The 27,225-nt window shown below is 33.1% G+C and overlaps 1 protein-coding gene across 2 annotated transcripts in view; it reads left to right on the top strand.

Moving 5' to 3' along the window:
• The window catches only part of LOC126757495 (homeotic protein ultrabithorax), a 145,549-nt gene that overhangs the window by 57,717 nt on the left and 60,607 nt on the right, over nucleotides 1–27,225 (top strand). For both annotated transcript variants that reach the window (XM_050471450.1, XM_050471440.1), the window contains one exon: nucleotides 465–515. In XM_050471450.1, coding sequence (XP_050327407.1) covers nucleotides 465–515 — 51 coding nt within the window. The remainder of the gene's footprint in view (nucleotides 1–464; nucleotides 516–27,225) is intronic.

The raw sequence follows: 27,225 nt of genomic DNA, 5'->3' as shown, positions 1-27,225 counted from the left end.
ATGTGTCAGATGCGTTTTATAGCAGCCAACCGAGCCACGGTTAAGGTAGAGTAAATGCCATTTACCTGTGCAGACTTTTATTAATGTTTTATTTACGAACGGAGTTGCTGTAATATATGTTTGAAAGAACTCTGCACAGCTTTATACATATGTATATGCATCCGTCTTCTAAGTCATCTTTTGTTAGAAATATTATTTATGTAATTATAATTATTTTTGGAAAAAAGTCATAAAAAATTTATTAAGCCATAATTATAAAGTGCCCTCTTTGTACATTTTTGTTCTCCATTTAAGAAATTATGGTTTTGTTTTAAAACCGATAGGCGACTTTTAATAAATTATTTGTTATTTTGTAATTATACTTAAATATGAAGGTAGATATAGCCTAGTATTATTGTCTCTAATTTACTCTTTCTATACATAATCTTTTGAATACTTTTAACAACATTTTCTTTTATTTTCAGGTAAGAGATACTCAGAATCTCTTGCGGGCTCACTTCTTCCGGATTGGCTAGGTAAGTACCAAAATAAAACCGACCGAACATTTTTGATTTGTACAACCCCGTTAAATATTGTTTTGCATTAATTATATTTTGCAAGTCATATTTATATACGAACATGGCCCAAAGTTTATGATTATTTTTGTTTTTAATTTACTGAAAGGTTAATTATTCTTCGTTTTGGCTTGAAATGCAAAATTACTTCATAAAATTATATGTCGTTGGCTTAGTGGACAAACGTAAAAATTATATTTTTTATTAAAGAAAACTTTTAATTAGTGTAAAAAAGAATAAACTGTGAACTGTTAAGTAAGAAATTTTCTGATTTTTTTTTCGAAAATTACTACTTGAAGTCGCTGCAAATTTATAGAATAAATTCAAAAATTCAATCAAACATAGCAGGTGTTCGTTCAATAAAACTATATGAAAGAAAATTATAATGTCGTTCAGTTTTCTAAAAATTTAAAAATTAAATTTTAATTTTTTAAAGTGGACATTTGTACCAGCCAGCCAGCGATTTTCATTTCTTCACATGGATATCGCTTTTCTAAAGAAAATATTGAATTTTACTTCTAAACTTATCCCTGTTTTTTTGTTTTATTATTTTGATTTTTGAAAGTAGAATTTTACAAAAAAAAATCTTATCGGCATTTATTATGAAATAGATATTTTATAAAACTATGAAATTGGCTTAACAAGCGTTAATTTTTGCAACACACTCACAAAACTATTTTTGACCCACTCACACAAAAATTTCACAGGCTTTTATGCACTCACACCTACACCAATATTCAGAAACATAATATAAGAATTTTATTGTAAATTAATTTTTGAAATTAAAATCACTATTTCCCACAAAAAATGGAAATCGACACACATACACAAAACCACTATACACAAGCGCTTTTACTGCTCCATACTTTAAAAACAAAATAAAAATATTTACACACATTAAGGAGTATATTAAAAAAGCTTTTTTGAATTTTGTTTTAATTATTGATTGTGTGTTTAGTTCACCTCTCCAACGTAAATATTATTTTTTGAAAAGAAAAGTCAAATTCAATTGCCGAAGGAGCGAAGATGGGCTTGTTGTCATTATTACAAGTCACTGGGCATCGAGAGCAGAAGGTAACAAATTCAAGTGATCATTAAATTTTAGATGTTGTACTCTTAAATGTTTTCGACGATAGCGCATTATTAATTATGTTTTCACCATAAATTCAAATAAAGGCTTTATGGCTCTTATAAATACATAACATTTTATATAAATATAAAACAATACAAAATACATAGGTAAACATAAAATTATTAGCTCAGTAATGAATTGCATGCGCATGTGAGATTTAGTGATATAGATATATGTACATATATTAATTTCACCAAAATAATATGAGCTTAAAGTGTAAAGAGCAGAGCAAAAGACAATGCAGCGATTTGTTGTACTTTAAAATATTTAATTGGCAACTTAAGGTAATTATTACTTACATGCGTTTGTTAAACAGCAGAACAAAAATATTACTATGATTGCATGTTGTGATTAAATTAATATATCAAATGTGTTATGGTCACGCACCTATATGTAAATACAATACTTAAACAATACCAAAACCTATGAGTTGGAAGTTATTACATAAGCTTTCGAAAAATTCGCCAAATTCCGAAACGATTACGTGTGTAATGAAATGACCTTTTGTTATCATCATTAAAATAATGTACGAAATAAATACTTTTTGATTTTCATAAAACTAATTCGTGTAGTCGGCGATAAGTCTTCAAATGCTTCTCCAATATTATCTCTTACAAAACGAACGTACTATGTATTAATAAAATGATTTTGTAAGCTTTTAGAGGAAAATCCTGTGCCCTATTTTCGAAAAGTCAACTAAAATTTGTTGAAATCCACGGTCTGGACTTTAAAATAAATTTTATGTATACATATATAGCGATGACCTCATTTAATATTCTAGATAATAATGTTTCCAGAATTAGCCCTTGGAAAGCTATGAGGGAAGTGATAATTTTTGGAAACATATTCTTTATATCTCTGTTATAATATAGACCAGTGAGTCAAAAATATCAATATAATTCCTTAAAAATCACTACTCGAACGTTTTATTGATTTCAATACAGAGGAGATAAGTGAATACATACATATTTATACACCCTGATAACTAATGACACATACACATTTCTTCTTACCGATTCCAAGGGTACATTTGCCAATAATTTGCTAAATAAAAAAAACCTTTACTGTTCGCCTTCACTTTATTTTTGTACATACATTCATGAATGCATAAAACACATTTTACCCTGTGCTTTGGCTTAGAAGTTCTTAAGAGAAACGTAAAATCCATTAGAAAATTAATAAATAAAATAAATGAATGCGGTTTACCAAAGCAAAACTCAAACTCTTACATCAGTGTAATAGTCTTCAATATGTGTATACAAAGATTAAGCCCATATTATATAAAAAAAAATTTATTTATTTATTCGGCTTATGTGCATCGAACAAGCGAATTGATTCGACAACGATGCTGTAGAAGCCCATAAACCACTCAGTTAACAGAATTGTAGTAAGAAAAGGGAATATTCTTAAATTACATGTATTAATGTAATGCAATGGATAGCTTAAGAGGGAGGGTAGAGTGATGTGTACTTTCATTTATCACTATTTTTGTAGTGATACAAAAACTTAATAAAAACAAGAAAGGAAGAGCTAAGTTCGAGTGTAACCGAACGTTTTATACTCTTGCAACTAGCAATAGTCAAAGCTAAGAAAATACCTTCAGGTGCTTTTCACACGATTCCATTAAAAAAAAGACTTAATTTTATTAAGATAACTCACATATTTATCGATATGTCCGATATAAAGTTAACTAAAAGTTCGAAAATCTTTCCATTTGGTATATGGGCGCAATTCAACCCAGTTTTGACACACAGACAAACTATTACCAGAAATTATTATAAAAAGTTTGTAATTGTATTTGGGCATTTTTGATCATAAGGTGGAAGACCTCAGAAGTATTTTCGCGCAAAGTTTTATCCCGATACATTTATTAGAGCTCGATTTGCATGGTGGAAAGTGAAAAAATCAATGTGGTCGGTGCCACACCCATCGTCCAATTTAGACACAGTTCTTATAGAGTCCTCATACGTCACAATTGTAAAATTTAAGGTATCCACCGTATTTATTTATTGATTTATTGCGTTTTTAGTAAATTGTGGTTATCATCCGATTTCATCCATTATCACAGTGTCCGTAGGGGTGGTTAAGGAATCGTTAGGTGAACAAAACTATTATAATCTGGAATTGCATGTTGCAAGAGTATAAAAATCGCGAATTGATGTCGACAATTATCACTACATTATATGCTATATAAAACAAGAAAAAACGTTAACTTCGGTTGCACCGAAGCTAAATACCCTTCACAGGTGCTTTTCTGTTAGTAACTATGTGTTCAGTTTATGTAGAAGCTATATGCTATAGTCAACCGATCTTATCAATTTCTTCGGAGATTACATTGTTGCTTTAGGAAATAATATATACCAAATTTCGTGAATATATCTTGTCAAATGTAAAAGTTTTCCATACAAGCATTTGATTCCGATCGTTCAGTTTGTATGGCAGCTATATGTTATAGTGGTCCGATATCGGCCGTTCCGACAAATGAGCAGCTTCTTGAGGAGAAAATGACGTTTACAAAATTTCAAAACGATATCTTAAAAACTGAGGGACTAGTTCGTATATATACAGACAGACGGACAGACGGACAGACAGACTGACATGGCTAAATCGACTCAGCTCAACATACTGATCATTTATATATATACTTTATAGGGTCTCCGACGCTTCTGGGTGTTACAAACTTCGTGACAAACTTAATATACCCTGTTCAGGGTATAAAAATATAGGTACTATAAAATCAAAATAGTTATATTAAAATCTTAGTGAGAATGCTAATTACTGAGGAACATCGTAACATACTACCGCTTCCTTACTAACACCTGAACCCTTCGTTAACGGTCAAATATACTATTAAAAGGCGTGTGGTTGTTTGTAGTATCCTGAAATACTTTAAAGCTTCAATTAACGAATAACTCTCGTAACACTTAGTATGAATGGTTCCGTGTGAGCATATTTCGGACAGTAGTTCTGTTTCGCGCCCACAAACTGCACTGAGCATTCTCAGTCACCCGCTCAACTCTCGTTAATTTAATCATGCTTTTGGGCTGGAGGAGTGTTTGCAAAATTGATATGTGTATTATAGCATACGAGCACATGACTATATGAGATGCAGAACTCCCGAAATCGTCAGCATTTTCGGAGAACATACACATGATTAGTAACGTGGTTTTTGCTGGGGCTGAGGCTGGAAAGCATTTATAGTACTTGTTATTTGTGTGTTTAAGTGAATGAATATGCTCACATATTTAGCGTGATGCTTCATATGGCCAGTTATCACAATTCTGTACTGTGTGAGTTTGTAGTACAGTCGGCCACTTTATTTCCGCTGCCAACGTAGTTTAATTGCTCTATTGAGATACTGCAAATTAGTTAAATGGTACGCTTTTATTAGCTTTACCTGTATCTATGTATATATGCATTGGTGTGTGCATGTATGTTTGTATATTTGTGACTTTTACCTGTTCGTTTGTGACTTGAGTACAAATTGAGATATCTTGATGAAACTTCCCACATATATTCCCTGCCACCCACTGACCGGAATGCTGCCACGCCTTTATAACGCTATTAAACAAAAACATATAAAGTGTCATAACTTAGCACTAAATTAAGATACCGAAGTGTCATTTGTTGATTGATATTAAAAAAAAAATGGGAATAGCTCTGCTCTCAAAATGGTTTAATGTACATATCTTTCAAACCGCTAAAGCTAACTCAACCAAATTTGCTCGGAAGAAGTATCTTTAGTATTTAACGGTTATGTTGAAAAGTACTGAAAGTGTGATAACTAACTGAATAAATGTGCCAGAAGCATTAAACTTCGCAACTAAGATGGTGAGGAAGAGCTCTATAGGAAAAGGTATAAAAACTTAATAGTAGACGTGGCACCGCCATTATAATTTGGTAATGTGGTGTTATCAAGCCATTCCTATTACACATTGCGAAACCATTTTAAATCACTTCAAACGAAAAAGTGAAAAATAATTCCTAAAATGAACTGACAGTAATATTGACTAAAAATACTTGTATTATGGTCAAAATAGGGAGGTATATAAACTTGTTTACTTTAATATATTATGGAAACATAAATTTTCGGTATAATCAGTAAAAACAGCTGTTTATATTTAATATATTGTAATTTAATTTCAAAAAGAAAACGGAAAGCATTCAACAAAAACAAAATTAATTTGATTATTACTTGCTTTTAATATGAACCCTTTCGTATAATTGTTTGGTAATTCTGAAGTATATGGCTTTTATATGTTACGTGTGTATGATATTTGCACATTTTCCTGTCACAACATTTTTTACTCCATATGCTCTTTTATTTTATGTTTTCATCGCAGACTCATGTATGTATATGTAAACGCTGCGTACACCCTGTAGAGAAATAAATATTTCAGAACTTTAGAAGGAGAAGACAACAAAGTTTGTTCTTCCAATTTTTTATAAATTCTTCTCAAAATTTTATTTAAGTATGTAGAAGCTATTTAATAAAATAGTTTCTTTCCGTGCAAGGAGCAGATATTTTTAATTGAGAGCCTTTACATATCTGATTTATTGAAATCAGTGCGGATTCGAAAGTCTTGTGATAGTTTTTGTACATGCTTCACACAGTAGAAATTATAAATGAAGATCTTGATCAGTTAATATTTAAGAAAAATTTCAATGTTCTTGCAGAACCGTCTGAATTAACGTGCACAATTTTAATTCAAGCATTGATTTAGATATTATTATTTAAATATTATTATATATTTTACATACATTTTATATATTAATAAATGTAAGCACTATACTTACATGACTGTAGTTAATATCTGCAAGTTTCAGTCACGTGTATAAAGTTGTATTAGGAAATATGTGTATATTATTTTGCTTATTAAAATGGGAGTTTTCTTAATACTAAATGTATCGAAAGAAGGTGAATGGGATAAAATTACTTTAATTTTAATAATTTACGAGCACTAATTTTAACAAATGAAAACCACATTCTCGTTGCACAATTATCCATTGATCCATTTAAAGGATTCATCGATAGCTCCAACGCATCAGTATACCTTATATATCTGTTTGTATAAAGATTTACGTATAGTGTCACCATTTCAGTCATAGAGTATATTAATTTATATTTGATTAATTCAAATCCTCATTCTTGTTACAATACTCGCATTTATGGGACACGACGAGATAAGCAGTAATGTAATTAAGAATTAGTTTACATGGATAGAGTGAAGCATACACAAATGTTATTGTATTATAAATATATATGTGAATATACTTCTTTATATTTTCGCACTTCCTTTTATGAAGTTCATATTTTGCTGATTCTAACTTACAAGCAGAACCATGGAAAGCATTGTTTCAGTAAAGGCAAATTTTGGAGCTCTGAAAAACTCAAAGTGAGAAAAATCGTAGTGTTCCAATGTAATAAACACGCACTCAGCCAACGGTGTGCAAGTCAACACAATATGGAATTTTTTTTATTGTAAAGCATTGGTATTAAATTCCCATCTGTACGCTAAAGTCTTCCTTTTTGCCTTCGCTACGCACCTGTACTGCCTTTTAGTTTGTTGCTAAGTTACGGAATAATTCACGCTATTCCGTATCGATATATAATATACATACGTATACTTAACATCGTGTTTTGCTTTTAAGTTAATTTTGTGCGTGCCGGTAGGATGATAGGACACCTTTTTTCCTAAGCTTTAAATGCGACTTGATAGCTTCTCACAATAAAAGTATGCGTATAGCTTATGCCTCTAAATAGATTTTATGTTTTTCATCACAAAGATTTTCTCGCTGCAACTTTATTTCATTTTAAGTTATGATAAAGTCTGCATTCTCTTTGTCATTTCGTAGACTCTGCTCATGTTCGTGAGCGCCAATATTGACTTTCTGCAATATTATATATATGTATATTTAAATCATATACATTAAATACGTGGAATCAAAGGAAAAACAAAAGCATCCGAGCATTTTCATAATTATTCACCTTTTAAATCTTTTCTGGACTTCCACAAATAATTTAAGAAAGCGAAACTAACCAACAGCAATTAATTCTCACTTGTATATTATTTTAGGGTTCTTTTGAGCTTCATTTGTGAAATCGCCACATCTAATTCGTATTTATAGTGCGCGCCATATTAAGATTTAAGAGTACAGAAGTGACAAATCTGTACGAAATGGATGTCAAAAAATGTGAACAAAGGGATACATGTTTCATTTGGTATTGTACATTTTGCTCGAACCTTACAGAATTTACTCGCCCTTATCAGTGTGTTGCTGCTTAGCTAAATGTTAAATAACATTTTCGTCTAAATTTAACATTCTCTGTTATAAGTAAGTAATGAATTTTTTGTTGAATTTACGCTCGCTAGTCGGTTAAAAATAAACATTTACTGTTTTTTTTCCTTACAAACCATCCTCATTGGATTCCGTTCAAACTGGTTCAAGCCATTTTTCTTTTCATGCAACGGTTTAGTCAGCTATAGCGAACAGACAAAACCCCAACTTATTTCTATATATAAGATATAAATGATTTACATACAAATATCTACAATCACATTTTTATATTTAAAACTTTTTTGGTGGAAATAGGTAAAATGTTTAAATTTGTTAACTATTTCTTGTTTACTGGGCTATCCAAAGTTATCCATAGCATACACTTTATTCTCATTTCTCTGCGAATCTTTCCATTTTCAATTCTCTCTCATTTACCTATTGACTTTCTTCATAAGAAGATTTCGGCTATTTATTCACCCAAATTTGCGGCCATTAATCATCCATTCTCTAATGCACATTCAAATCATTATATTCGGGTGGACTATTTAAAACATATGTACATATGTATGTATGTTATAAACTCATGTAGTAGCGTTGAAATTCATGCATCCGTAGTAATATATGTATAATTCATTATGATAGCTGTTATGAATCACACCTCGCTGTAGATACAAAAAATTAACTACATAAAAAATTAGCGTTTAAATAATAACGCATCAGCATCTAAGGGCTTTGACAAATATTTCATATTATTTTTTATGGTTAATGTTTGCTTTTATGCTTTTCTTGTACCTGTCTGTCTAAATGTTTTCAAATACTCATACTTTTTGTGTATACTTGGGTGTGGAATACATTTTTCTCCCGCTGCGCCAAGTAGCAAAAATAAGGCACTACTAATGGCAAGCACTTGCCGGGCTCTCACAAAAACGACATTCAAACTGTGAAATGTTTCCTTTGTTACTTTTTTTTGTTTTTTTTTTTTCATTTCAAAGAACTTTTATCAAATCTGTTGATGCGATGCAAAGTACCAGGTAGCAGGTATTTTGGTTTCTCCGTTTGCCTTGGTAAAAAAATATTTGTACCTAATGGAGAAGATCAATGAAAGTACGTAAATTCAAAGGCACATTACTTAATATTTGTATAAACTGTTTAGCGAAGTTAAAAGCATATTTACACGAGTAAAACGAGAAACAAGAAAATCTCAGCAAGAATATCTTATTTATATGTTTTTATTATAACAAAATACACACCGGGAATATTTTTAATTTCAATATATTAATTAATAGATTGCAAACAGCTTTTTATTTTCAACACTTTTACATAATCATATATTGGTACATTATTCTGTTTCATTCATAAAGTAGATTGTCAGATTAAGTAAATATCTGCATCGGACACCGGAGTGCCTAACAATACGAGTATATTGTTCTTAACAATTATAAGACAAAATATTTAAAAGGGAAACACTGTTTGACATACAGTCATTGAACCTATTTAAATATATATACACTTACGCAATTATATTCAATGTAACTCTATGTCCCCGAAAATTTTTAGAGTATTACTTGAAAGTATATATACATAGCTAATCTAAAAGTAAAAGCACCAGCGAACTATAACTTTGCGTTCACTATGTTCACAGACATAAACATTGGTTTCCTTTTTATTTCCGTTGATGTTGATGTTTATTTGGAATAAATTTTAGTTATGCAGTTCACATATAGCCGATCGTGGAATCAATGACTTCATTATTATTTCTGAACAATTTAAAAGGGTTTCGCTTTTCAGAGCCGCTGTCGTGACTTAAGCCGAACGTACAAGTCATTCGACATACATACATACGTTGCAACAATAACATAAAACAAATATAAAATTAAGTTTAAAACTAAAATGAGAATCCAATTTGAATGCGGTACACTAAAAGGGACACACACATAAGAATTCAATCAAATGTGTTCGCATTCGCGTCATGGAGATATAGAAGGATCACAAAAAGCAAGTAAGGAAAAGCTAAGTTCGGGCGTAACCAAACATTTTATACACTCACAATTTGACGGGAATTATTTTCAGGTGTCGACAAAACTTTATTTTAATAAAATGCGTAAGAATTCGATATTCATTACAAAACCGTAAATGGATTACAATTAGATGCGGCATATTAGTGGCATATTTTATAGGACACATGCACGCACACAAATATATTTTTATCGTATCCGGAATGTTTATATTAAAATCAAGTCAATTAAGGGACTCTTCTAGTCTAGAAATTTTAAAATATCTTCATTTTTTCTTACATATGTATTTATACAGTTTATATACTCATAAATATTTCTATAAAAAGCTTTTTCACATCCCACATTTTTAAAGTTGTAGCCGTTTTAGTGTTAGTATTTCGCTTAAATGTAGGCAATAGAAAAAACCGTTAGGTGAACAAAACTATTATACTCTTTAGCAACATGTTGCGAGAATCAAGAAATGCAATGAAGCAAACATTATAAAATAGTACAAAACTTAACAGTGAATATTGAGTTGTGGGCACACACGTGACTTGATATTGATTTTTGACAAGTAACAATTTAACCAATCAGTGCAAATTGTTTGGGATTAAGATATACTAATATGAGCAAAAAATAGTAAAAATTTGTTCGAAATTATTAATCTATTTTTTAAATCTATGTCGCCCCCTCAAAATAAATCCCCGTGGTCCCAATACACTTGTGGCAACGTTCTTTCCACCTCGAAATAGTTTTTAAAGTCAATTCCCGAATAGACTTCAATGCGCATAGCGATTCACGCTTAATGTCTTCAATTGACTCAAAACGGTTTCCCCGGAGCAGTGGTTTGAGTTTGCTGAATAGCCAGAGGTCACACGGAGCTAAATTAAATTTGGCGAAACACTGGGTCGTAAGCATAGATCCAAAACTCATAGCCAGTAATAATACATTTAACGACGTTCTGGAAGTCGGAAAGCATTGTTTCGCAGACGTTAACACGACGCTGCTTTTTCGAAAAAACTGAGTGATTTTGGAAACAATCGTGCTTTCACTTCTTAGACCCAAATGCATTTTCAAAATGATTTTCACTGATCCTTCCGATATTCCAACGGTGTCAGTAAGATTTCTGACTGTTAATCATCAATTCTCAAGCACCAATTCCTTTGGTTTATTGAATTGTTGATCACCAGTTGTTGGCCGTCCTGGACATTGTTCGTCGTTCACGCGTTTTCGACTTTCTTTGAAAAATTAGTATCAATCAAAAATACTTGCTCGAGACAAGCAATTATCACCGAAGTCCTTTTCTAACATTTTGAATGTTTCGGGACCAAAAATTTGATTTCAAGAAATGGGTTTTCGCGCATAATATTAATTAAAATGTCTTACTGCTTTTTGTTCACGGTAGTATATGAAATTACTTACTGATATCACAATTGAAAAATTAACATTTACCGCGATTTTTTGCAAGTCTGATATGTGCATGTATCATAAAATTAGTTGTTTATACTTTGAGTCTAAACAATTTAATTTACTTCCATCCTTTATTATAACACAATGATCGTGAGTATAAAAGACACAAATGGAAATTCCATTTAAACTTTTGTATTGTCCACCATATTATGCTTAATTCATGCAGGTTGTTTTTTTTTGTTATTTTAAGTTTTATAACTAAATCAATAATTTTTTCCCCCATATTTTATGATTTATTGATTTACTCAGTTAGAGTACTACCTATAACTGCTGTAACCATATTTTTAAGTCAAAGCATCGATCTGGTTGTACTAAATTTATTTTACGGTTTTGTTACTTTAATTTATTTTGTTTATAACTTTGCGTATTACAATTAATTTGTAAATTATTAGTGTATTATTTTGATAGTTTTGTCTGTGTTCAATTTATATAATAATATGTTAAATACAATGAAAAAGCATACAGGAATCGTAATTGAAAATATTCCGCCCTTATATGCTTAAGCCGAAAGAATATTTTTTATATTTTCTCGAGGTCATAAAGAAATAGCGTCTGTCATACTTGGTACCAACTTTTTACTACTTTCTTTTGTATTCCCATTGGAATGACCCACATATACTACAGAATTCAATGAAATATACAAGTATGTACATACTCTACAAGGACTCTTCCACTCTGACTTGGTTTTTGTGAGTGGTAGCAATTAAAGCATTGCCGAAGGAATATTAAATATCCATTATGTATGTATTCACTCCAGAAGTCTGCTGAATGCAATAGAGTAGGCTGAAGAAAATTTCGTAATCATAATACAATGGTGTCAAAAACAATTATTTCACTTTTTAGCCAAATATTTTTTTAACATCCCGCTATCCGCATTCCTAAAAGTGGTTGACGTTTATTTATTTATTAAATAAGTTGATTTGAAAACTGTATTTGAATTTACACATATGTATATATTTTTATATTTTTTTGTATGCATGAGAGTATGGATTTAAATAACTCCCAAATCTCATTGGAATATTGGCATCAGAGAGTTTCCTATTTACGGGATTTTCTCTGAATTCTCCAGTCTGTTGCAGTAGTATATATTCCATTAAAAATTTATTGCCCTTATAGTAAAGTTAGCGAGAGCACAGTTTAACTATTTGGTTGAGTGTTGAATACTATGAATTAAGTTCTTCAGCAATGTAATACATATGCGAGTTGTCAAAAACATAAAAATTTAACATCGGAAAACTTGTTATTGAATACTTCTTACAACATATGAAAATAAAATAAAAACATTTATAAATAAAATATTTTATAAGCAAATTATTGTCCTAAAGCAGCTATAATAGTTTGTTTTTACTCGAATTTAATGCAAAGTCGGTACATTTTAGATTTGGTATTTACGATTTCGCAATACGAATCGCTTTTGCTTTGGTATTCTTCTTATTTTATTCTCGATAGTCTCGAGTAATGAATATTCTACACCAATTTACGATTTCTTCAGTGCAATTAAATATTCACATACTGATAACAAGAGTGTATTTTCATCACAAATCACATACTTATGTAGGTATATTGGTTGTAAATCTTTTTGACGATTAAAACGGTGATATGATTATATACTTGTATTATTTACAATTAATATAAGACTTAATCTTACTAATAACTTAAAGCCCGCCGGCTTCACTTTGTCGTAGTAGACGCTCGTCGCGAAATATTGTCATTGCGTATATGCTCGCCACTCTGGCGAGTCTTGTTTTGGCAGCGAAGCACAGCATATTCATATTCACATTCGTCTCTTGAAAGGTATGATGAATGCGGCGAATATTGCTTTAACATGGTTGTCAGATCTATGTGAGGGAGCGAGAGTATTATGACAAATATGGCGTCGGACATAAATTCGCCTTCGTTAACACTATGCGAATACATATATTTACAGCGAAGTTAGACATAAACACACTAAGCAGCGAGGGTAATTCATCTTCTCTGGGCACGTTCATCGCTAGTCAACTGAGTGCTTCTGAGTATGAGTGGTTTTTGCCTTTGAATAATTTGATAACAAACATGTTTGGTTTTATATTAGCAGTAGTGTACTTGAGTGAGTTATATTCTTTGGAGTTGTACGAACAAAATTTGTTGCAGCAACATGTTGCAAAAGAGTTATAAGTCTTTTAAAAATTATACAATTTCTTTTTAAAAATATAAGCAATAGGTATCTCCTGTATTTTATCACCGCAATATTCATTTATTGCGCAAATCTGTTTTGTTCCACATACTATACATTATATCGCTTTAATCACTAATCTAAACCAAACATGTTTCTAATAATTATTTTTTCCAAATGAACTATATATACAAATGTATATATGTATATCAATCGATACAAGTCATTACACTTATAAACTTAAGTTTCTGATGATAAGTTTTGTAAAATTGACTTACTCAATCAAAAACAATTCTTAACTTACAACATTCACCTTAACTCCAAAAATAAACTAAAGTTTTGAAATATTACAATAAAGTTTTAATAATAATATTAAGTTTATTACAGATTGTTCTTTGGGTTTCGAAACTTATATAGAAGCGAGCTTTATGAATGTGTCCGATAATAAATACATATGTACACTGTGGACTCAAGTTCATTCGCACTCAAAATAATGCTAGTATTTTCCGACAAAGGCATACACGTAATTTATTTGCCATTTGTTAGAGTGAAACCCTCATGCTACGTCAACTATGGATATATTTTCCCAAGAAATCACTCATCTAATAACTAAACAGGCTTTTGCGAGGGTCAAAGCGAGAGAGAAACTGACGAAACAGCTATATACGGTTGGAAGGAACGAAGAGGCTGGGTTTCTCGTCTTCAATAAACCGCCATTATTCATTTATGTTACTCTCTGCTTGACCGCAGTAGCCGCCCGTTTACTTAAATGCTCAACATCGCTCCTTGGTGGGAATAGGACTCTCAGTTGCTACATTCCAAGTGCTCTTGTATCAACAGCTGTTAGCAAGTAGGAGAGCAAACGCTCACTATATGTATGTATATACCCAAGCAAGCAAATGATAGTTGTTGCTGCTTTTGTTTATTGGAAAGATAATGGTGGTGGTATCACGCAGTGAGCTTCTTTTTAACATTACTGTTTTGTTTAGCTTGCGCTCATTCATTTTCCATGCGTCGCTGGTGACATTTTAATGGCCGTTCTGAAGTGTTTATCGTTTACGTACCAATAGAAACATCAAATGGTTGAAGTCGCGCGCAAATAAAAACAAATAATTAATTCAAGTACAACATAATTGATACTCTCAATACTTTCCAAAATATCAAAACTAATATTATTAATACCTGTCGTTTAAGGTAGGACATACTTACAGCAATCCTTAGTAGCAGAAATTCGTAAAATAGAGGTTGTATTCTGATATTAACATTTTCCTTATATGTTTGAAGGCTTATCGTGGCCACCATGACCATCTAATTTTATCCACTTAGTACTTTGACACGCCAAATTAAATTAAAAATAAACATTTATATGTGAAAAAGAGTTTGGCATTACAAACGGAAACAGTTTTATCTTGTCCATCATTTCTCTTTATCTACATAATTATACCATTTATCTACATAAACATACCAAAATTGTATATATGTATAAGGTACATATATTATGAAGCCAGAAAGAGTGGTATTTGCAGGTGTATCCATTTTTACATCATATTCAACTTTGGAATATTATATTTAAAGCCTTCCACACTTATTGATGATATTGGTACTGCTTTGATTTCAACATTTGATTTTTTTGGTTCGTGTGTTCGTTTTATTGTTCGACTTTGTGTATGTGTTTCTCTAATTCTTGTTGGACACTCACACATTTAATGCCTCTCTGACTTGATAAATGGATTTATTAGCTGAAAAATCTCCACTTTTTATTGTTTGTATTTGTTCGTTATTATAGTTTTGTCTCTAATGAAGTTAATTTGGCAGGCAATATTGTTTTTGTCCAAGAGCTTTGAACTGAATATAAAGCCGGAATGTATATGTTTATAAAATTTTGGAGAAGAATAATCAAATATAAATTTACACATAGGCTTGTACCTTTGGTGAAGTTTGTTCATTTAAATAATGTAGATTTATACTCGTGGACACGCAAAACTTACCACTATACTTTCTTAAGTTTTTTTTCGGCTTTTTTCGTTCGTTTGGGATCTTTTTCGATTTGGTTTTTTTATGTTTTTAGTAAGCATTAGAAAACTAAATAACATTATCTAATTATAATTATAGCTTCTAATTTATTATGTTTAATGAGTAAAACATAAATTAGCTTTTCTCTGCTTATACAAAAGCGGCCGATTTTATTGTTTTTAAAGTAATACCGCGCCTAAACTTCGTGTTTCATTTAAAAAAAAGAAAATAAAATATGTAAATGAAATTAAAGTTAAAAAAACAAAATTACAATTTTTTCATAGCGTGTCAGTTTCTTACATTGCGAGCTCGTTTTGAAAAGCTCCCTAACTTTCAAATGATTTTGTCTATAGTTGAATGTGTTTTGTTTTTAATTTTTAATATTTTTGATAAATAACATGTAACTAACTTATTTCTAAATAAAACATTTCTATACCACAAAAAGTAACGCTACAAAGTGTTGTTAAATATGCACAATTTTGAGTGGTAAGCTTTGCATGGCCACGAGTGTATCTCCAATGGTACGAATTATTTGAAGTAGTAGTTCAAGAAATTTATTTTGAATTCATGTAATAAACAAATAGGTGAGCTTTGGATTTCTGAAGAATTAGTAGTAATTTCTTCGATTTTTTACATGCTTCTTTATAACAGGTGATTCTGGTGGAGGTACTTTTTCAATAGCCCTTTTTGACAGATCACGCGTGAGTCGTGTCAAGCTACTATGTCACTTTTGTTCAGTCTTGCTTGGCATTTGATAATGCAGAAACTTACGCCTGAACAACGTTTATGAATCGTTCAACTTTATAAAGAAAATATTCACGTTCTGTAAAGAAAGTATTTCGCGCTCTTCACTAAGTTACGGTTAACATAATCGATCTATTGAGCGTACTATTTGCAACACAATCACCCATCTTCAGACCCAGCATTCATTATTGGATTATCTTGGACCGAACGATTCGGCACCGTTCGCAGCAACTCGGACTGACGTGCTTACGTAGAGACCTTAAATTGAAAGCGTACAAAATGCAGCTTGTGTAAGGAGTGAAACCGCTGGATCTTCCCAAGCGACATCGCTTCGCTTTATGGGCTCTTGAAAAGTTCCAAGAAAATCTGATGTCTTCTAGCCAAATATTTGTTTAGCGATTAGACCAATTTCTGGCTCAAAGAGTATGTAAATAAGAAAAATTGTTGCATTTGGGCTGGGCTGGTGAAATCATTGGTCATATTTCTTCATAAATTATGCCGATGAGAACGTAACCGTCGATGGCGACCGTGTTATCGCACCATGATATCCCACTATTTGATGCCTGATATTGCAGCTCGTGATCTCATCGATATTTGGTTTCGAGGCATTGGAGCAAAACATCACGCTTTTCATTCGCCAGTCACCATTCGAAATGCTCGAACAATTCAATTCTTGTACTCAACGGATGGACTATCTGACGGACGTAGCCGCGGCCAATATTTTAAAGAAATAAGTGATATTCAAGAAGTAGTTGTCGATGAATGTTCATTCGAATGATAATAAACATTTCCCAATAAATTTCTGTGTTTTTTCTTTAAAAATTAGAAGACCTCGAAATAGCTCCCTCTTTAAAATTTACGAAGTTATCTCAAAAACTGAATTTTTGGTAGGTATCTCATTGGGAAGCCAAAAAGGTTTTATCTTCAATTTTCATCTGCTTTGGATAAAACTAATAATTAGATCGACACAAAAAACTTTTAGAGGTTAGTAGCATGTAGTTAGTTCCACGAACATGCTGACATGCTAATGTGGCGAGTATTATTTACCTCCTATCTCTTTTACTTATTTCTTGGGTACTGCAAGCAGCTGCCGGCTATCGAATGGTGGAAGACAAGTCCTTCTTTGTTGCTAGTGTATTGTACAACAAGGAACTAGCTATTTTTTGTGTTCAAAAACGAGAAAATAAATAAAAGATCGAATCATGACAATTTTTCCATGTGGCCGTGCCGTCGCTTTACCAGCGCGTTTTCCAACTTTCTGGCTAAGGTCGTGGATGTTGGTGTAGATTTTTTGTTATTATTGTCGTCGGAATGAGATATGAATGCTCTGGCACGATATTTCGTTGTTCACTGTTCGCTTGAACAGGAAAATGTTGTAAATTCCCGCAGTGCACGAAGCATAGTCGAGTTCTGAACATACAGACCGCGACGGCTTGCCTCATCACAACTATTAACTGGATTCAAGTACCTACAGAGAAATAACTTGACTCTAGAGGTGAATTGCTCTCGTACTGATAGCGAATGTGTGAAATTGTGGAGTTTATGGTGGTCGCGGAGAGTTGTAGGGTGGCAGTAGTACCAACTGTTGCTGCTACTTCAGCACTGATTAGTGAAATGACGATAGGCGGAAGTGCGGCACACAGTGGTGCCGCTTCATACAATCCGCGGCAAAAAATAGAAGGAATCGAGGTAGGGCTTTGAAATTTGGCACACATCTCTCATATTGCCAAATTAGATGAAAAAAAAATTTGTTAAAATCCGCCCCAACCACGCCCACCTCCCATATAACACAAAAATCAAAAATCATCCTACAGTAACAAAATTTTCTACAGTGTAATATTTTGTAAATATAAGCTTGTCCAGAAAAAATGAAGCAAATCCGCCCACAATTACGCCCATCTCCCATATAATATAATCACAAAAGTTGCAATATTTTCGCTGTTATCACAGCTAGTTGTAGTAGATTAAAATGCTAATTACTCATGAATTGGCAGCTAATGGCAGCTAATGGCTTGTGTAAGTGGCTAACCTGCGCGCTCCTGCGCACAATAGTTATATTCTGTTGAAGTTGTGAAATATATGATTTTTTTGGACCATTAAAAAACATCATATTAAAAAAAATCTTGAAAAGAAAGTATACATTTGATGATGTAAATCACATCTATAACATTGGTTTTAATAAATAGAAACTTTACAATTGGTATTTTATAGTTAACTTTTGAGTTTTAACCTTTGCAATATTCATCACATTTTTCTGAGTAACTTTGCGTTGATACTTTGTTGGACTTTGAAGCTCTCCCAACAAAAAATCATTGAAAATATCAAGCCCAAGTATTCGGACAATGTTATTTGATTAGTTCTTAGCTTAAATTGAAAATATGGTACAAATTTGGAATGATAAAAAAATCCTTTTTTTCCGCTCTGGCACCACTGTGCGGCACAATACCTTTTAAAAAGGCGAAGCGTTAGGCAAACCAAAAAAAAAACTAGCAATTACCAAAACAGTGTTGTTTTTTTTAAATGATTTCACATGGTTTTATCCTTGAACCAAGTATTTCAACTTATTCGTTATTTTAATAGCCGCATAAGCAACGACGCTCTGAACGGTAAATTTATTCAATACAGTTAAAAAGTGTTTAACACATGTTAGCGCACATGTGGGCACTGCGAATTATTATTTATATATTTTACATTAGTTTGAGAAGTACTTTAGTACCATATGTTAAGGACATTTTTTACAAGACCTGCTTTCCATTTTTTAAGTTAATACAATGAATCAATGGGCTTCAAGGTTACTCTTTGTATGAAAAATTCAAGGCTGTATCAACATAGTCATATGTATATGTACGTATACTATATATGTATATGGTATTTCACTGGGAAAAGTTTTTTATATTTTGGTTATGAAAGATTTGTTAAAAACATATGTACGATTGTTCAATCATGCTTTTTATTCTTAATACCTTTACGTACAATTCGTTAGAGTATCTTACGTGTGGTACGGCTTATGCCGAACCTTTTGTTACTTGCTTTATTTTAATTTCAAAACCAAACTTGACATTACTAACTATTATTGATCGATGCCTATGTGTGCAGGAATGCACATCAAATTATACACCAAAATACAACTGAACTACAATAGTTGTTCGTTAGTTGCAACAAGTGATAAAATAATGTAAATATTCATTAAGTTCACATTATTCTATTTTCAGCTTAATCATTGTCATGATAAATACATATTTGCTGAGATGAATTATTCCTATAAATACGTAGAGATAATCCTAACGATGAACTTATGAGAAAAATATGATACTTATTGAGCTTATAAAATACGGAATTCTGCATCGAGCTATATGCAATAAATTGGCTGGAAAATATGTTATCATTACCAATATAATTATAACTAATGAATTATAGATGTGGTGTTTCCGTGAGTGGGTTATATTGGTGTGGTATGGTAGAAGGTTCGATGTTGTGAAAGGTTGGATGTTGTAGCTTATGTAGCCAATACATAAATACAAGTGCTTACACGAGACTTGACTTTATAACGTTATAACGATCGTTAAAAATCCGCATACGTAACAAATGCCTGCTAAAATGGCGACGAATTGCAGTCAAGCTAACTAAATAGCAAGTAAAAAATTCCAGGAATAAACTATGTGAGCTAAAATTATCGAATTGTTGTACAAACCATCAAAATGGATTGGTAAAAGAACCTCGTTACATCTAAATTTCAAAGTAGCTTCCATTTTAACCACATCGCTATAATTGCTGCCACTGCAAAATATCACCCATCTGCAATACGTTTGCACGTTGCCGGGTACTAAACATAAGCAAATAAAATTATTCGACTTATTTCCTTTGCAAACGTTCCCGCAGACGAAGTAACCATTTAAAGAGAAGAAAATTGAATAAGAAACCGCATGTACAAGTGGATATATCAACAATATGTTTGTATAACGGCAACCGCGACTTTAAATGCATAACGTGGCCAATATGTGGTCCCGACAGCGCTTGTGAGGGTTCACTAAAAGTCAGCCTAACAAATTCACTCATACACATGCATATATCTTTTACTTTAATGGGACTTTTTGTCAATCACATTGTCTATCAGTCTGCTTTGGTGGAGGTCGTTTTTACAGCGGTGCCTGTCGATTGTCCTGTCTTTTGTTTTTCCACTTCCTCGGCGTTTTGCCATTGTTTGAATAATCAGCCGGCAATAAAGGCTGCATAACTAACGGTAAAATCCGTTCATCCAGACCCCACTCTTTGATAGTTATAGCAACATGACTTCAAAATATTTACATTAATGCAAAAAGCTAGACGAATGAGCAAATATGTTTAATATATTTGTGCAGATGAATGGATATGTATTTGTCGTATTCCTGTAGTTCTAAACGAGTGGCACAGCAAAGACATCAAATATAAATGAAGAAATAGTTTTAAGCCCCTATAGAAAAAAAGGTAAGAAAAATTGTTGAGCTCGAGGTCAAAAATCCCAAAATACGAAGTAGTAAAAATTAAATTTAGGGATTTTGGGAAATGTTGCAAACATAAGACGTCGATACAATTCACTATTCCTAAGGATCCATTATGTTACTCAATTCTATAATCAGCTGAAATGTCAGATAATGTGACAATATTTTCGGACAATTGTCTAAGCATTTTCAACAAGTTTGAAATGCTAATAACGAATCATCAGGAGTTTGAGGTTATTGTCGATAGTTGTGGATCTGTAAACCATTTCTCTTTCTCGATTTAATATTTAAATAAAAGTTTGAATGAGTACTGAGGTTGGATTTGTATTATTTAATTTTAAATAAATTATTTAAATGTTTTCTTCAATCGCTTCATAATTTAGCGTCCTTGAATAACCCAATAATCCCTTTTAAAACGTTATAGAGCAAGGGTTTGTGAAAGAAAACCTGGAAAACAAATACATGATTAAATATTATTAAATAATTTATAATTAATTTTAAAATATACTTAAAATTAAATGCGGTTTTAACATTAAAAATCACAACTGCATATTTTGAGCACTGTTTATTGATTACCTGTTTTTATTTGAAATGATTCTGAAACTAATTTAGCTTACTTATGTAAAGATTTTATTTCTCAAATTGTAAAATTCTCTTCTTATATTTGCAACGATGGAACATACTTAAATTTTCCAGCTTTATCGAATTACGGAAAATAATTGCAAATGCATATACTTTAATTTTAGAGTTGCCAATCCGACATTTTCTCCATCATAAGCCTTCTTGTCTGCTTCAGCTGGTATGAGCAAATACACATAGTTGCAGCTTTACTAACATTTGAAATATGAACATGCAAAAATATGAAATAAAACATTTATGAAAACTTTTATAAATTATCCTTGGGAGAATCCATATTTATGGCTCGTGTGCAAATTTTCATTTTATCACAGTTGACACAACAAAGTTAAACCTTCCACCCTACTTTTTATAACTCATGCGGCAACTACAATTAAGCCCGTCTACTTGACATGTCCCATTTCAACATGAAAACGGTTTCAGAGCTATGGCAGAGTTAGATTACTTCTAGTATGTATATTTATTCTGCGCCAGACTGAGTGTCTTGATTCTGTGTTAGGTGCTATTATTTCTCTGGCGGCATCTTCTGCTTCCTCCTTCATTCTTCTTAGCGGGCATGTGTGGTTGAATTCTATCTATGCTTAGCACTCTCACTCCCCAACATATGATCACATGACTGAATATTGTGCGCTCAAATGCAAAATTTCATCTCATTCCTATTTTACTTCAGTTGGCATTCTTCTGCCGTGACTCCAAGTATTTTGGCGTCGCTTTCTATTATGACTAGAATCCAACTGCAGGATTAAGACCCTGTATTGCCAATCGGAAGTGGCAAAGTGCGATATGGCGGGTGAAGTTTAAGAGACTTAAGTCAAATTTTCATTCTTCTAGTTTTCTTTCGTCTCGCATTGTCCCGTTACCAGCCTTGTAGAAACTCCGTTGTCGCTCGCATTCTCTTGCTTGATACAAGTATTGTTGCTATAATCTTGTTATTGGCGTTGTCGAAAGTGTTTTGTGTGTTAAAGTTTTATTGGCAAAATCTGTTTATGGCTTTGAATTTTAATTAGTTTGAATTACATGAATGAAAACAGTTGTGTATGCGGCCGATGCGTAGTGGCAATTGTGGCGCTCTGATTCAGCACCTTCTAGTACAACGACATTCATTTATGCAGCTAACGGAGTTAGTAACTGCCGCTATTTGTCTGTTATGTGCCGATGATTTCAGCTACTATGAATGCTACGGCAGTGCTCCTTGAAGGGATATGTTACCAAAATCAGCCTCAACGCGAAGTGTTTGTTTAAGTGTAGATACTTTTATATTTTTTTGACGTAGCATGCATCATCGTCCGCACACAGAATTCATCCATTCGCATATTCCCGGTTTTTCGTTTATATTTAAAACTACAAAATTTGATATTTTAACTGGTAAACATTAGCTGCATGCATTCTTAGGATGCCCGCAGAGTGGACGCCCAAAGACGAAATGAGCACAAATTCGCGTGTTGCGCTCGGCTCAGCTTTAAGTGTCCACTCTGCGGGCAGCCTTAGCCTGTACATGGGAATACGTATTGAAACCAAAGCTAAATGTGACTACTTCAAAAATATAATTAGTGAAATAAAATATTTTCTTGCGTTGTCAGGTTTTCCAACAGCCGCCAATTGGACGCCTATTACCGACTATGCTACAATGACAAGCTATGGAATTTATGCCTATTTAATTGAATTAATGCCAATTTATGCCAAATCATAAAAATTGTAATGTCGCAAAAGTCCGCTTAAACGTATGCTTGTGCTAACACAGAAGGCCAAGTGCAGTGACTGGTCATAAATGCGGTTGCCACAAATACCAAAAGTGGTGAGACAGCAAAACGAGTACCACAAGTGGTAAGACAACAGAATGAATGGCAGTAAGCTTTGGGTATTGTTGGCAAAGTTTTAGGTTCATAGCTGGTTTGCTATATGCAACACAACAATTTTGCACCCATTCGCTGTATCGTGTTTTCATTCGCTGTTAGTTTTTTTTAATTAAATGCAATTTATTTGTCATCGTTTTGCTTGCAATAAATCAGCTAATCACAAAAATGCTGTCAACATTCAAAGATATGCTAGCAGTGTAGCCGCAAAGAAAACTACCGCAGTGAAAACAACAATGCGAAAGTCAGCCATAGCAATAATAAAAAAATCGTTTACAATTATTTATGAAAAGGGGAAACCAAAGCTAAAAAAGTTAAGTGCATTCTTTTTGTCGCAGTTTAGCAAACAAGTAAACATGTTGAATAAGACAGAGTGAGAGGCTAGAAAAACGTTTAAAGCGACCGTTAAAACTTTGTGATAATGTAGCCTGTTTTTTTAATTGCCCATTCGCAACAAGAAGCCAGAAATTGAAAAAAATAAAAACTAAAATAAAGTATTAGTTGCAAAAGGAGCAGCAATTTTTCCTAACGCAAAAGCGGCTAGTATGCTAACAAATAAATATTATCCAACAAGACTCTGCTTCATAACGACAACATTGCAATAGCAAACAATTTGGACATACTTTATGAGAAATCACTTATCCCCGTGCCTAGTCTACAAATTTCAACTAAATTCGAGGTACAGGATTATTTTAACATTTTCATGTTACTGTGCAAAACAACCACTGCTACTACCAATATAGCACAATTTTAAATTCCATGAGATCTATTCACTTTCAGGTATACAAATCAAGAACCAATCAATATATGCCGATAAAACTTTATACGAATATTGTCTTTGTGGTGCCAAAAAAAAAGAAACATTTTTAAACTTCCAGCTGATTTTATTCACCATTCATCCACCAATATGTCAATTATCTTTATTAAATTTATTGGGCGTAGTTTTATCCTAACGAAGCATATCTGTGCCTCAATTGGATAAAATCGAGTGAAAACTTGCCCTAGTTCCCACATAGCTAATATTAGGATTTTCAAACATCCAGTTGACGTTACTCCTTATATATTGTTGATAGTATGTGAGGTACCTTATACCGTATATAATGTCAATATAATCAATTCCGATCTTGTGGTTGATGTTTTGCACAACAACTCAATATATTAAAGCTGCAAGAGTATGAAATATTCGGTTACACCAGAACTTAGTTCATCCTAACTTGTTTATAATGAGTACATTAAGATATATATGTATATTATATATATGTATATGTTGGTGAATTGAGAAAAAAAAGAACACATATCAACAAGAATTAATAAGAAGTGACGTCATATATTTCGTAAAGAGTTTTATGATTTTTGGTTATTGTTTACATTGCATACATTTTAAATAAAGAAAAATATCTCAAGCATCTTCTTTGAAATTTTTTCATATTGATTTACAACGCTAACTTTATTAAAAAGCGAATATATATCACATATAAAATGTCATTGTTGTTAAAGCGAAATATTACGAACACTTTTGCGCTAACACATTTTAATAAAATTTGTCAAGCTTATCAAAAAGTTGGAAATACTCATATAACAGAACTGCTACTCGCTCCTTTGTACCACGAGTATTGACAATGCATATTGCCTCTTTTGTTGCTGATTGCGCGTCCAGTTCAGTTTCAAAGTATTGTGATGATACGTACTTTACGTACTTTATTTATCGTTCACCACTATTACACACACGCTCTGCTTTGGTTGGTATCCATTAAAGCTTCCCAAAGGTCTGCTTTAATTAAAATGCACTTTGCAGACAGCAGTTCACAATTAAAACAACAGCAGTTAGTTTACGAGGTTAGCCTCATAAACAATATCTGTGACTCCACAGCAATTCTTTGTTTCAATTTTTTGCGCTATTGTTTATTAACAATCACTTCAATGAATATGGCTGAAACATAAGACAAAAGAATATGCATATTGTATCGTCCTATTTAATGGCGTTCCCAATGGCAAACTTTGCAACAATTCTGCGAATTTATGAAATTTTGGAACGAAAAAAGTTAAAAATTTCAACTTTAAATAAAATAAAAATAATTTTCTATTTTCTATAAGTGCATGATTTAAATTTTGTAATGGTGGTTTTAAGTTTAAGTGTGCTATGCCCAATCCATAAAAAAGGAGACCCCACAATCTGCGCCAACTACCGTGGGATTAGCCTCCTCAACATCGCATATAAGGTTCTATCGAGCGTATTGTGTGAAAGATTAAAGCCCACCGTCAACAAACTGATTGGACCTTATCAGTGTGGCTTCAGACCTGGAAAATCAACAACCGACCAGATATTCACCATGCGCCAAATCTTGGAAAAGATCCGTGAAAGGAGAATCGACACACACCACCTCTTCGTCGATTTCAAAGCTGCTTTCGACAGCACGAAAAGGAGCTGCCTTTATTCCGCGATGTCTGAATTTGGTATCCCCGCAAAACTAATACGGCTGTGTAAACTGACGTTGAACAACACGAAAAGCTCCGTCAGGATCGGGAAGGACCTCTCCGAGCCGTTCGATACCAAATGAGGTTTCAGACAAGGCGACTCCCTATCGTGCGACTTCTTCAACCTGCTCCTGGAGAAAATAGTTCGAGCTGCAGAACTAAACAGAGAAGGTACCATCTTCTATAAGAGTGTACAGCTGTTGGCGTATGCCGACGATATTGATATCATCGGCCTCAACACCCGCGCCGTTAGTTCTGCTTTCTCTAGGCTGGACAAGGAAGCACAGAAAATGGGTCTGGTAGTGAACGAGGGCAAAACGAAATATCTCCTGTCATCAAACAAACAGTCGTCGCACTCGCGACTTGGCTCTCACGTCACTGTTGACAGTCATAACTTTGAAGTTGTAGATAATTTCGTCTATTTAGGAACCAGCATTAACACCACTAATAATGTCAGCCTGGAAATCCAACGCAGGATTGCTCTTGCCAACAGGTGCTACTTCGGACTGAGTAGGCAATTGAAAAGTAAAGTCCTCTCTCGACGAACAAAAGCAAAACTCTATAAGTCGCTCATAATTCCCGTCCTGCTATATGGTGCAGAGGCTTGGGCGATGACAGCAACCGATGAGTCGACGTTACGAGTTTTCGAGAGAAAAATTCTGCGAAAGATTTATGGTCCTTTGCGCATTGGCCACGGCGAATATCGCATCCGATGGAACGATGAGCTGTACGAGATATATGACGACATTGACATAGTTCAGCGAATTAAAAGACAGCGGCTACGCTGGCTAGGTCATGTTGTCCGAATGGATGAAAACACTCCAGCTCTGAAAGTATTCGAAGCAGTACCCGCCGGGGGAAGCAGAGGAAGAGGAAGACCTCCACTCCGTTGGAAGGACCAAGTGGAGAAGGACCTGGCTTCGCTTGGAATATCCAATTGGCGCCACGTAGCGAAAAAAAGAAACGACTGGCGCGCTGTTGTTAACTCGGCTATAATCGCGTAAGCGGTGTCTACGCCAATTAAGAAGAAGAATGGTGGTTTTCAATTCTTATTGGAGGCTTAGATATGATTATTTCGCGAAAGTATAAGTACATTCCTTTTTTCTTGTTGTGTAGAAGGTGAGGGACACCTTCAAGTTATTATAACAGTCTGTGAGTAACCCATTTTGGCTGATCTTATTGCAATCGTTGATGTTACTGGTATGGATGACAACCACGCCCACTCTCCATATATATAAATTTTCAATTTGACAAAAAATTCGCTTTTGATAATAAATGATTATCCTTGATAAAACAGTTTATGGGTGTACGCAGAAATCCCAACTGTATTTGTATTGTGTTATATGCATACATATGTACATCTTGTCTATCCGCCTGTAACGAGTTTCATATTATATTTCTTCGCTGCAGTTTCACCTACGTGCATAATCAAACTTTATTTGGCA

Source organism: Bactrocera neohumeralis, chromosome 2, assembly GCF_024586455.1.
Source record: "Bactrocera neohumeralis isolate Rockhampton chromosome 2, APGP_CSIRO_Bneo_wtdbg2-racon-allhic-juicebox.fasta_v2, whole genome shotgun sequence".
In the NCBI taxonomy this organism is placed as follows: Eukaryota; Metazoa; Arthropoda; class Insecta; order Diptera; family Tephritidae; genus Bactrocera; species Bactrocera neohumeralis.
The sequence above is the reverse complement of the archived record's forward strand: the minus strand, read 5'-3'. Positions and strand labels throughout refer to the sequence as shown.